Source organism: Trachymyrmex cornetzi, unplaced genomic scaffold, assembly GCF_001594075.2.
Source record: "Trachymyrmex cornetzi isolate Tcor2-1 unplaced genomic scaffold, Tcor1.1 scaffold45, whole genome shotgun sequence".
Lineage (NCBI taxonomy): Eukaryota > Metazoa > Arthropoda > Insecta > Hymenoptera > Formicidae > Trachymyrmex > Trachymyrmex cornetzi.
The window spans coordinates 238,888-249,339 of NW_017299289.1; the positions used below are offsets into that span (position 1 = coordinate 238,888).

Here is a 10,452-nt window from a genome sequence, read left to right on the forward strand (position 1 = left end):
TAAAGCCAGGAGCACATAGAAAAACGTAAGTCCGTAAGACATAATCAGTAAGGAAATCGTAACATTGGATTCGCTACTGGTTTTACGGTCTCTACTGTGATTGGTCAATTCACTTACTGCTTGCGCATTAGTCCGGATCTACAATAGAGTTTTAAGCCTCAAGCCATAAGAAATGGGCGAATCACAGTCGTTTATTCTTCTCGGATTCGACTATAACCCCGGATCTACAATAGGGTTTTAAGCCTTAAGCCGTAAGAAATTGACCAATCACAGTCGAATCCGAGAAGAATAAGCGACTGTGATTCGCCCATTTCTTATGGCTTAAGGCTTAAAACCTTATTGTAGATCCGGACTTACAGTCGAATCCGAGAAGAATAAACGACTGTGATTGGTCAATTTCTTACGGCTTAAGGCTTAAAACACCTATTGTAGATCCGGGGTTACGGCCTTACGTTCTTGTATGTGTCATGGGCTTAAGGCGTCGTCTACAATACATGGAGATAGGGCCTGAGCACAATAGAGGAACAGGAATTAGATATTAAGATTTTAACCTATCAGAAACTGATTACATTGGAATACACGGTTTCTGATAGGTTGAAATCTTAATATCTAATTCTTGTTCCTCTATTGTGCGCAGGCCCTAAGACTCAGCTGTAAACAACGCGCATGCGCGAGTGCGGGCCAAGTCTGGCATCACTAATTACTTTACTGTAGAGTGTAGGGTAGGACTCCAGTTTACGGATAGTCACATGGCCAAGCAGGCCAAGTAGGTTTTAGAATAATTTGGGTATTCTCAAGTTTGGATTGATAGTGTGAGAAAAATATCAAGCAATTTACAAATATTTATTACTGTCAATAGTAAATAACGATTTTGAATTATAAAATTTATTCTGTAAGAAAATAACAGATTTATTTCAATCTACGATACAAGTACATAATCAAGTCGACGGGTGCAAGTGGACGTGTTATATTTTATACTGTATAATAAAACTGAATCATGAATTCGGCGAAGAGTAACGGTGAGACTGGCAACGGACTAGAGGATCTTGGTATACCAGGACAAGTGTATTTGAGAGACGCTTTAACAAGTTGTACAGATCCACTGAAAGCTATCGAGGGATTTCAGGTAAAAGATCAACAGCACCATTCATCGAGCATAAGTTAGTAAATATACAGCATTCTTTTGCTGTACAATTTTATTAACAAGACGAAGATTCTTTAATTATGGATACCAACGGGGTTAGTTGTCTTGACATTGCAAAGTATATTTTTATTTGCCATCGACCGACCATAGTATAAAATTTTTACTTTTTTGACAAATTCTAATGTATGTATTTTTTATGTATGTACTGTTCATTTTAACTAACAAGACGAAGATTCATCTTAATTTATTGATACCAACAATTATATAGTTATACAATGCGATGTATATTTCCAATTTTTGATCGATTTTATGTTATGTTTTTTACCGTTTAGATATATTTTGTAAACATTGATAATGATCCGATCGTGATCGAAACGTTTGTTGTTAGCTGGCATGTTATTAAAGTTCATAATTAATTTATCGAGACATTTTTTTACTTATTTACAATTTTATACGTAAAATTTCTGGCTCGTAGCCCTTTTTCTTTTAACTTGTTTTTTAAATTATTGAGCCATTATACTATTATATAATTTTAAATATACAGCATTTTGCATAGCAATAATGTTTCATTTTAGCTGGAAAATGGCATATTATTACCTTCATTACGACCTATGTTACCTCTGCTCGACCTGCATGGAGTGAGAAGGTTAGATTTCCATGCCTCCGTTCTTGAGGAGCTGCGGGAGAAACTGATCAAGCAAATTGATGAGATTGGCGTGGAAAGGGCAGATAAAGGTTCGTCTGGAGACAAGAGAATGAAGGAATTGCTATCGAAAAGTTTTCCTGCTGTCAGAGTCAACGCTTTGCGACCTGTTGTTATGTGCATCCTAAAGAATACCTTACACATTGATGACAAATACTTGCGAGTGTTGGTTTGGGAAAGAGAATTGTACAATGACGCCGATACAGAAGTAAAACGTCAGATATGGAAGGATAATCAAAGTCTTTTTGGCGATGAAGTCTCGCCGTTGTTCAGTCGTTATATCATCGAGAAAGAACAGATTCTATTTGATCATCGCAACTTGAACAGTCTATTTTTTATGCCATCTCCGAAGGTATAGTATAATTGGTTGTACTTGAATTAGCATTGTATAATTCTCTCATTTTGCATAGGTAAGGAGACAAGGTGAAGTTGTACAGAAGTTAGCTCATATGATTGGACATAGTGTAAAATTGTATGATATGGTACTGCAGTTTTTAAGGACTTTGTTTTTACGCACAAAGAATATCCACTACTGTACTCTCAGAGCAGAACTGTTAATGGCGTTACATGATTTAGAGGTAAATATATTCAACATGTCAATTTATTTTGTCAGCTCGAGAGATCAAAGTTTTCAAATTGCATTACAACTATAATTTTTGTGGAAAGAAGTTGTGAACCTCTATACAGCAAAAAAATTTTTTATCTAATCCAATTTTTACTCTGGAGGATCATTTTTTTTATTGTTATTGTTTAAAGATTGAAATCTGTATGTAGAAGCAATCGAGCCCAAGACAATTATAAGTCCATCACTTCTACATGGAGCTATGCAACATTCTAGCAGAACTTGATATATAACTTAATTTACATCGCTTCAATTTTATTGAATGTACTATTTGTTGCCAGGTACAAGATATTATTTCTGTAGATCCATGTCATAAGTTTACGTGGTGTCTGGACGCATGCATTAGAGAAAAAAACGTGGATGTTAAAAGATCTCGTGAATTGCAAGGCTTTTTGGACAGTATTAAGGTAAATTGAACCAAAATTGTATTTCATAACATTATTTGCGTAAAGAAAGAGGTATTGATTTGTAGTTTTGTATAGAGAGGACAGGAGCAGGTGTTAGGGGATCTAAGTATGATTTTGTGCGATCCCTATGCAGTGAATTTTCTCGCTAGCAGTGCAATCAAAATAGCGCTTCATTTGATAAATTGTGAGGCATTACCCAGAGAAAATGCAGTGCTCGTATTGTTGTTAAGAATGCTCGCGCTCGGACTGTCTGCTTGGCAAATGATTGATTCGCAAGACTTTAAGGAACCAAAACTGGACAGTCAAGTTGTCACAAAGTTCCTGCCAGCACTTATGTCACTTATGGTAATTTATATGGAATAATTAAAATGTTTATATAGAGTTTATAATTTAATATAATAATATATAACAATTTAATATAATTTAATATAATATAAAAAAAGGAGTATGAGCATGGTATAGCAGACTGTGCACTGGTCTACTATACTAGGATATATTCAGATTCCCACCCAGGTGTTGTATCATCCTTGTTTGTTGTAACGTTTGGTAAGAAATAAGTGTTTCTGTTTTCTGTTCCTGCACTAGACTGCTCTAGAACTCTGTTTCTCACTTTTGACAAATATCAAATGTATATCTATCTCACTTTAAGTTCTAAAAATGTACACTAGTTCAGCCACAGAAAACAGACCCAAGAATGGAGTGATACCTGGGTGATACTTGGGTGGGAATCTGAATATAGCCCTAGAGATCTCGAGTTCAATCCCCGGTAGAAAATTTTTGTACACTCGTAGCTTCTCTCGGAAGGCAATGGCAAACCATCAAGTAGTATACTTTCCCAGGAAACTTTCTACTAAAAATTGCTCGAAATTGGCGTTTAAACTGTAGATCCCCATATATCTTGTGTACGATCAGTATGCGCGCAAAGATATATGAGAGGGAGGCACCTACACGCTGGTAATAGCGTATAGCCCAGGAAAATTAATTTTTTTTTGCGTTTTGGAGGTAAAAAATATTGCCATAAAAGATTCGTCTGCGGAAAGTTGTTCGAAATGACGTATTATACAACATACTAAAAGTCCTGACTGTCAGTGGACTTGGAAAACTTTCTAGCTTCAAAAAACTGATAAAAAAATCTTTCAAAAATCTCAGAAAATATTCGTTTTATCGAAATAAAGGTTATTATCAAAAAAGAAAGCTGATAAAATTACGAACAATTTTGTACTTTTTTTTTTTTTTTTTTTTAAGGTAATACGATCAATGCTTTCGAGGTTCAATACATACGAGGTTAAAAAAAAAAACATTTTCGAGCTAATTTTATAAGCTTAAAGACTGTTTATCTACATTTTTTACGATAAGTCACAAGCAAGTTATTTATTAAAATCTATTACAATTTGAGAAAATTTATTTATATCTCGACAACTATCCATCATACAAAATTCAATAAAAAATGATTTTATAGGAAATTAAAAAATTTTTCGATTTTATAATAAGTATTTTTTACATAGGAGAGTAACCAAATTCGAGATGTTTACATAAAACGTTAAAAAACAAGTTTTGTTCAAAAATAAAAGCAAACATTCTTAAAATTGTATCTCGGAAACTATTGGTTGTATAAGGATGAATAAAAAAGGATTTTGTAGGGATCGATTCAGTAATTCGAATTTAGTAATCTTCGTGAAAAATCATTTCATTCTCGAAATGACTAAAAACACATTTAAAAAAAAATTTTATCGCGGAAATTATTATATAATATAATATTGATTGTACGACCTTAAGAAAAAAAAAACAAAATTGTTCGCAATTTTATCAGTTTTCATTTTGATAATGATCTTTATTTCGATAAAATGGATACTTTCCCAGATATTTTTTTTTAAACTGCATTTTTGATCAGTTTTTTGAAGCTGGAAAGTTTTCCAAGTACGCTGGTGGTCAGGTCTTTTAGTATGATTTTTAGTATAATCATTTCGAACAACTTCTCGCAAACAAATTTTTTATGGCATTTTTACCTCCAAAAAAATCTAATTTTCTGGGGCTAGTATGGCACTTGAAGAATATAAAAATACAAATATATAAAAATAATGATTTCTTAGGTTGATGATCAAATAAGGCAACTCAACTGTAGACTTCCACCCGATGAAAGGGAAAGTGCAATCGCAATTATAGAACATTCTGGACCACCTCCCGATGCGTGCCAAGCATATGCTCAGCTTTCTGGAGTAGCGGCAGTTCTCTCCATGTATTATGCATTGCACGTAGGAGGTGGTGGTGGAGTTGGAAGGGGCAGAGGAGATGCTAGAGGCTTGATGAGAGTCCTGGCAACATTGCCAAACTGCCAAGCACAACGGGCTTTTGAAGATCCATTTTTACACACGCTGGTAATACATTTGTTGTATTATCTTATTTATTGAGCGACATTGTTATTTATCATAATTAAAATTAAATATCAATTACAAATTTTTGTATTGATAAAGTTGTTGATTTTCAATTGCAGGTTTCGTTATTAATATTAAACATGGCTGACGAATTTTCAAACGAATCGTTTTGTACAGTAATTTTTGACGAATTCTTCTTGGCCGGTTTAGGAAGGGACAACGTCACACGACATCTGTTAAAATTACTTTGGTACATACATCCTAAATTACCATCCACGCGATTACATTCATTATTGAAAGCCTTACAACCAACAAGTCAGGTAATACTTTACAATATTCAGAAAAAGTCCGTTATATGTTTATTAAATGGGATAACTGAGTTTAAAGATACTCTGTTTTTATTATATATGTAGTATATATAATCTTAAATTGTTGGATTACGATTACGAAATTTTTCCGCATATACGGAATGCGGGATTTGAACTATCGGTTAAAAATCCGTCGCTCTTACACAGAGCCACATGACATCCCACTGTAAAATTATTGATTTAATGTTTTTAAATTTACAGCATAACGAAGCAGTCCACAGTCTTTACGAATCTCTACGTGATAAAGTTGGTAATCATGCTACAGAAGACCAGTTAGCAGTGACAACTCAAATGGATCCGTTAAGTCTAGACTGTTCTCCTTCTGTGTTTACTGGAATGCCACCATCAACATCGAGCACACTTTAATAATATCTAATTCAAGATAAAAAAAAGTGATTTGAGCTTCCTCAGTTTAAGAGTACAAGAAGAGTGATCATACTGTGATGTGTACTGTCATTGATATATATCTTCTAATTTAATTAATTAAATTTTTATACATCTAATTTAATTTTTTGTCTTATATATATTTATAATTTTGGAAGAAATCTTTTATTTATGCTACAATACTTTTTAATAAAGTATACACATAAAAAATACAGTTATAAAATAGGAGTAAAATTATTGTAAAAAAACATTCAGATAACCTAAACAAAATATCATTGCGATATTTTTATAATCAATATATTTTTTCAGAAAAGATTTTATATAAAATTAAATGTAAGAATAAAATTAAAAAAATATAAGAGTAATTTTAATATTAATAAACTATATTTCAATTTTTATTTAGCATTGTTATCGTTTGATTTAAATGCATCTACATTGTTTGTTATTTCCATTATAAATCTATCTAAATAATTAGAATCTAATTTATATGTTGTCAGAATCATAGACGTGTACATTGAAGCTTGCTTAGATCGGAGCAACAATTGCAATTGTGTATCAATCAAGCTTAACCTGGAATTATATATTTATTTTTATAATATAATATATTTTTATATAGTATTTTTAAAATTCATTTTATATTTAGATTAGACATTGCAATTAAACTTACATTTTAATGATGACGAGTCCCACAAGTATCCATTCAGCGGTTTTAAAGACAATATTTGTAGCAGATAAATTAAAAGTACTTGTCAAAATCTTGATTAGTGAGTATTTTTCGTTATTATAAGTACATTGTGCTAGTGAAGAAATATTAGTATTGGTTGTTAAAGCGCACATCAAATCTGGCAATCTGTAATTAACAAATACATTAATAACTATAATGATTGAATTTCAGATACCAAACTTTTAACATTTGATCTCTAATCATCACTTAGAAATGGAGAAATTATTACATTTTATTAAGGTTATCCAAGAAAATTCGGTGACGAAGTGCATTAGGCGTGTAAGTGTCTGTTAATGGTAATATAGGTTCAACATTATCTTTACTTTCTAATTCTTCATTACTATCCTCAGATGGTGCAATCTTCATTTGACCTTCGTAAAATGCACGTACCTGTGTACACATTACAATTAGTCGATACATTTTGTTTTCAAATTAAGATTAATATTCGATCGTACCTTTAATTCCATTTTCTTTCCATCCTCTTGGAGCACGGAGAAGTGGGGTAGAGGTTTGAGATCGTTTTTCTTAAAATCACGCTCTTCCTTTTCATCTTCCATTTGCAATTTGTTTAACTTTTTACACAACTGTTGATACTTATCGTACTGTGTAAATTTTTCTAATAACTGATTTCTTTCATTCTCTTCGCCCATTAGAAGGCAAAGAGTATTTTTTGTAACCCATTCTTTAACACTCTCTTCAACATGAATTGCAACTTTGAGATAAATATTATTTTGTACTCCTGCATTATCAGTTTTTTTCAGCCTGTACTGTTTACTTTTATTAATTCTACTTGTCTCTCCTATTTTCCTATATTCATCATACGTAGATGCAGAAGAAATCACAGTATTATTCTTGTACATTTTATCCAAATGGGATTGTTTCATATTTTTATCAGTAAGACTATTATTTACTTCATCTATCTGAGGTTCTAATTTCGTTTCATTTTCATCATTCTTGTTACTTATTTCGACTGATTGAGATGTTTGAGGCTGTAACCTTTCACTAATGTCATCTTCATTGTTACTTACTTTGCCCAATTGAGGCTGCAATATTTCATTATCAAATATATCTACATTAATTTTATCTTTTGTATCCCTATTGTGTTTATGCAAATGTAAAATATTCCCAGATTGGCCAGCAATTTCTATTTCTAAATTCTCTAGATTTACATCTACTTGTTGGATATTATTATTATCATAATTACTTTCACCAGCAACGTCAATTTCCTCTCCACACGTAGGCTTAGAGTTAACAGGCAAAATTTGAAAGACTGGTATATCCTCTTTCTCTCTCAACCAGAGCGGACTCTCAAGCATTTGTTCAAGAAGAAAATTAGCCGCCCCAAAGCACAACGAACTGCAAAAGTTTTTCCGTTTGCTGACATCATACACTTTATTCTTACGCGTTGATATGTGATACTGTTGTCGGATAATGACAGTCAACTGATTCGGACAAAGAACATATCCACATAACTTTACTAATGCTCTCTCCTCTATCACATCTTCCATATGATTCTTACTTATAAATCCTAGCTATAAGAGCAATAAAATCATGCTAAATTATTGAGATCTTGTTGTCGAATACTCGAACTGCCCAAATATAGAGACAATATTTGTTAGCGCACTTACATTTTGCAGGAGCCAGTCAGGATCCACATGCAATTCCAGAAGCTGCATAACTATTGCAAGAGCTTTCGCATCACACTGTTTCTTTTTTATTATAGCCAGCTGCATCTGCTCCTTGCTTAAAGAAAAATTTAATCAAATGAAAAAGGCAATTCATTCATTTCCGATGCATACAAGAGAACTTACCTCATCTTTTTCAATTTCTTCTTCTCAGTCATTTGTTTCTTCGTTGTTGACATCGTCGCAGTGTTATTCGTTTTATGTTGCAAAAGACGATATATCAGATAACGTGGTAAAATAATTTGCAATTATAAGTACCTCAAAATAACTTTTCTATTTCGCGCACTCGTAATTAGCAAAGGTTATTGGAGATTAACCTTCATTTGTCAGAAAAAGTGATGAGTGCTGGCTCAGAACATATATAAATGGAAGATCATGGGGGTGAAGCTAGTATTAGGTAATAGGAAACAACATGGCGGCCGATCCAGGCAATATCGGGAGTGCGCGCGCAGGCGCAGCTCCATCAGCAAGATGCGCAAACAACGAATAAACGAATTGCCATTTTTGCCGGTCGTTGCATCCACGAGTTCACGGTGCTTTCAAAGCGCTCGACGATTTGGGAAAGTCCAGGGTGCTTTCAAAGAACAAGAGACGCCCACAATCTAGCGTCTCCGGAATCTTCGCGTAATTAGGTGCGTGTTACGCAAGTGCAATCGTGGCGGCTCACATAAATGAGATACACGTGTTTATGATTCGGATGGACAAGTTCGCACTTTATTATCATCATTCTTGGAAGGTCGGAATACCGAGACATCGTGAAACAGCAACTGGCTGCGAGTAGCTCAGGAAAAGGTACCTGAGCTCAGACCCGGTGCCTGTGTTAACGACTCCAGAACACTGCCAAACTGTTAATTTCGTCAAGGCACACTCCCTCATGGATGATGCAGTGCAATCTTACTTTTCGATAACTAAAACCAGTTTCAAGTAAGTAATTTGATCAATAAATATTTTCGATATATTTTTATTAATGTAGTTTTAATATAATATATTCATGTATATAATATCTCTATACCTAAACACGCTTTAATGCAATATATTTAAACTACGAATCTTTTTGTCAATTTTAAGTAGATATTCCTTAAAAATATATTAAATTAATTATAGCTTCTCAATTTTTAACGTTGTATACTTTTTAATATCAAATACGCTAAGATATACATGTATTATTATACATATTATACATGTGTAAAAATATGAGAATTACATACAATTAAATTATTATATAATTATTATACATTCTTACATACAGGGTGTCAATTATGTACCGGGACGGTCAAATATTTCGACAACTTCCAACATTAAAAAAAAACGCTGAAACACGTGAAACGATTTTTCAAAAAATAGGAAAAGGTACCTGAGCTCAGACCCGGTGCCTGTGTTAACGACTCCAGAACACTGCCAAACTGTTAATTTCGTCAAGGCACACTCCCTCATGGATGATGCAGTGCAATCTTACTTTTCGATAACTAAAACCAGTTTCAAGTAAGTAATTTGATCAATAAATATTTTCGATATATTTTTATTAATGTAGTTTTAATATAATATATTCATGTATATAATATCTCTATACCTAAACACGCTTTAATGCAATATATTTAAACTACGAATCTTTTTGTCAATTTTAAGTAGATATTCCTTAAAAATATATTAAATTAATTATAGCTTCTCAATTTTTAACGTTGTATACTTTTTAATATCAAATACGCTAAGATATACATGTATTATTATACATATTATACATGTGTAAAAATATGAGAATTACATACAATTAAATTATTATACAATTATTATACATTCTTACATATATTATATAAGTTGTAATTTTAAGAAAATATGATTTTGGTTTAGGTAAAGGAAGTGCTACTGGCTCAACATGTTCTGATAAGCGTAAACACTGACTCTGTTAGAGACAACTTTTTTCATGGAAAGAACGGGGCTATAAAATTGACGGAAGAGGAATTCAAGTATCTAGACAATTTATATAATGAGATAGTGATAAAGCATTAACGTGAAGAAGGTGATCTGACATTTGGTCAGCAAGCA

At 32.7% G+C, this 10,452-nt stretch overlaps 2 protein-coding genes across 2 annotated transcripts; one reads left to right on the forward strand and one right to left on the reverse strand.

The window, feature by feature from the left end:
- The first annotated feature begins 756 nt into the window (after positions 1-756).
- Positions 757-6,042, forward strand: NELF-B (negative elongation factor B). Its single transcript, XM_018513138.1, has 8 exons — positions 757-1,126; positions 1,720-2,199; positions 2,258-2,425; positions 2,751-2,876; positions 2,952-3,221; positions 4,967-5,251; positions 5,368-5,568; positions 5,818-6,042. Exons 1-8 carry the CDS (start codon positions 998-1,000, stop codon positions 5,980-5,982), a joined length of 1,824 nt encoding a protein of 607 aa, XP_018368640.1. The 5' UTR covers positions 757-997; the 3' UTR covers positions 5,983-6,042.
- Positions 6,043-6,395: 353 nt separating this feature from the next.
- Positions 6,396-8,783, reverse strand: LOC108764703 (putative RNA polymerase II subunit B1 CTD phosphatase RPAP2). Its single transcript, XM_018513047.1, has 6 exons — positions 8,536-8,783; positions 8,353-8,467; positions 7,180-8,256; positions 6,954-7,114; positions 6,668-6,850; positions 6,396-6,570 (listed from the first exon to the last, which is right to left on the reverse strand). Exons 1-6 carry the CDS (start codon positions 8,586-8,588, stop codon positions 6,396-6,398), a joined length of 1,764 nt encoding a protein of 587 aa, XP_018368549.1. The 5' UTR covers positions 8,589-8,783.
- Between the last annotated feature and the right edge of the window lie 1,669 nt (positions 8,784-10,452).

Coding starts and splice junctions, on each gene's coding strand:
- LOC108764703 (XM_018513047.1), bottom strand. CDS start 8,588: ATGTCAACAACGAAGAAACAAATGACTGAGAAGAAGAAATTGAAAAAG. Junction 8,257..8,352: donor CTGACTGGCTCCTGCAAAAT/GTAAGTGCGCTA, acceptor TTGCTCTTATAG/CTAGGATTTATAAGTAAGAA. Junction 7,115..7,179: donor GAAAGAAAATGGAATTAAAG/GTACGATCGAAT, acceptor ATGTGTACACAG/GTACGTGCATTTTACGAAGG.
- NELF-B (XM_018513138.1), top strand. CDS start 998: ATGAATTCGGCGAAGAGTAACGGTGAGACTGGCAACGGACTAGAGGAT. Junction 2,426..2,750: donor TGGCGTTACATGATTTAGAG/GTAAATATATTC, acceptor ATTTGTTGCCAG/GTACAAGATATTATTTCTGT. Junction 5,252..5,367: donor ATCCATTTTTACACACGCTG/GTAATACATTTG, acceptor TTTCAATTGCAG/GTTTCGTTATTAATATTAAA.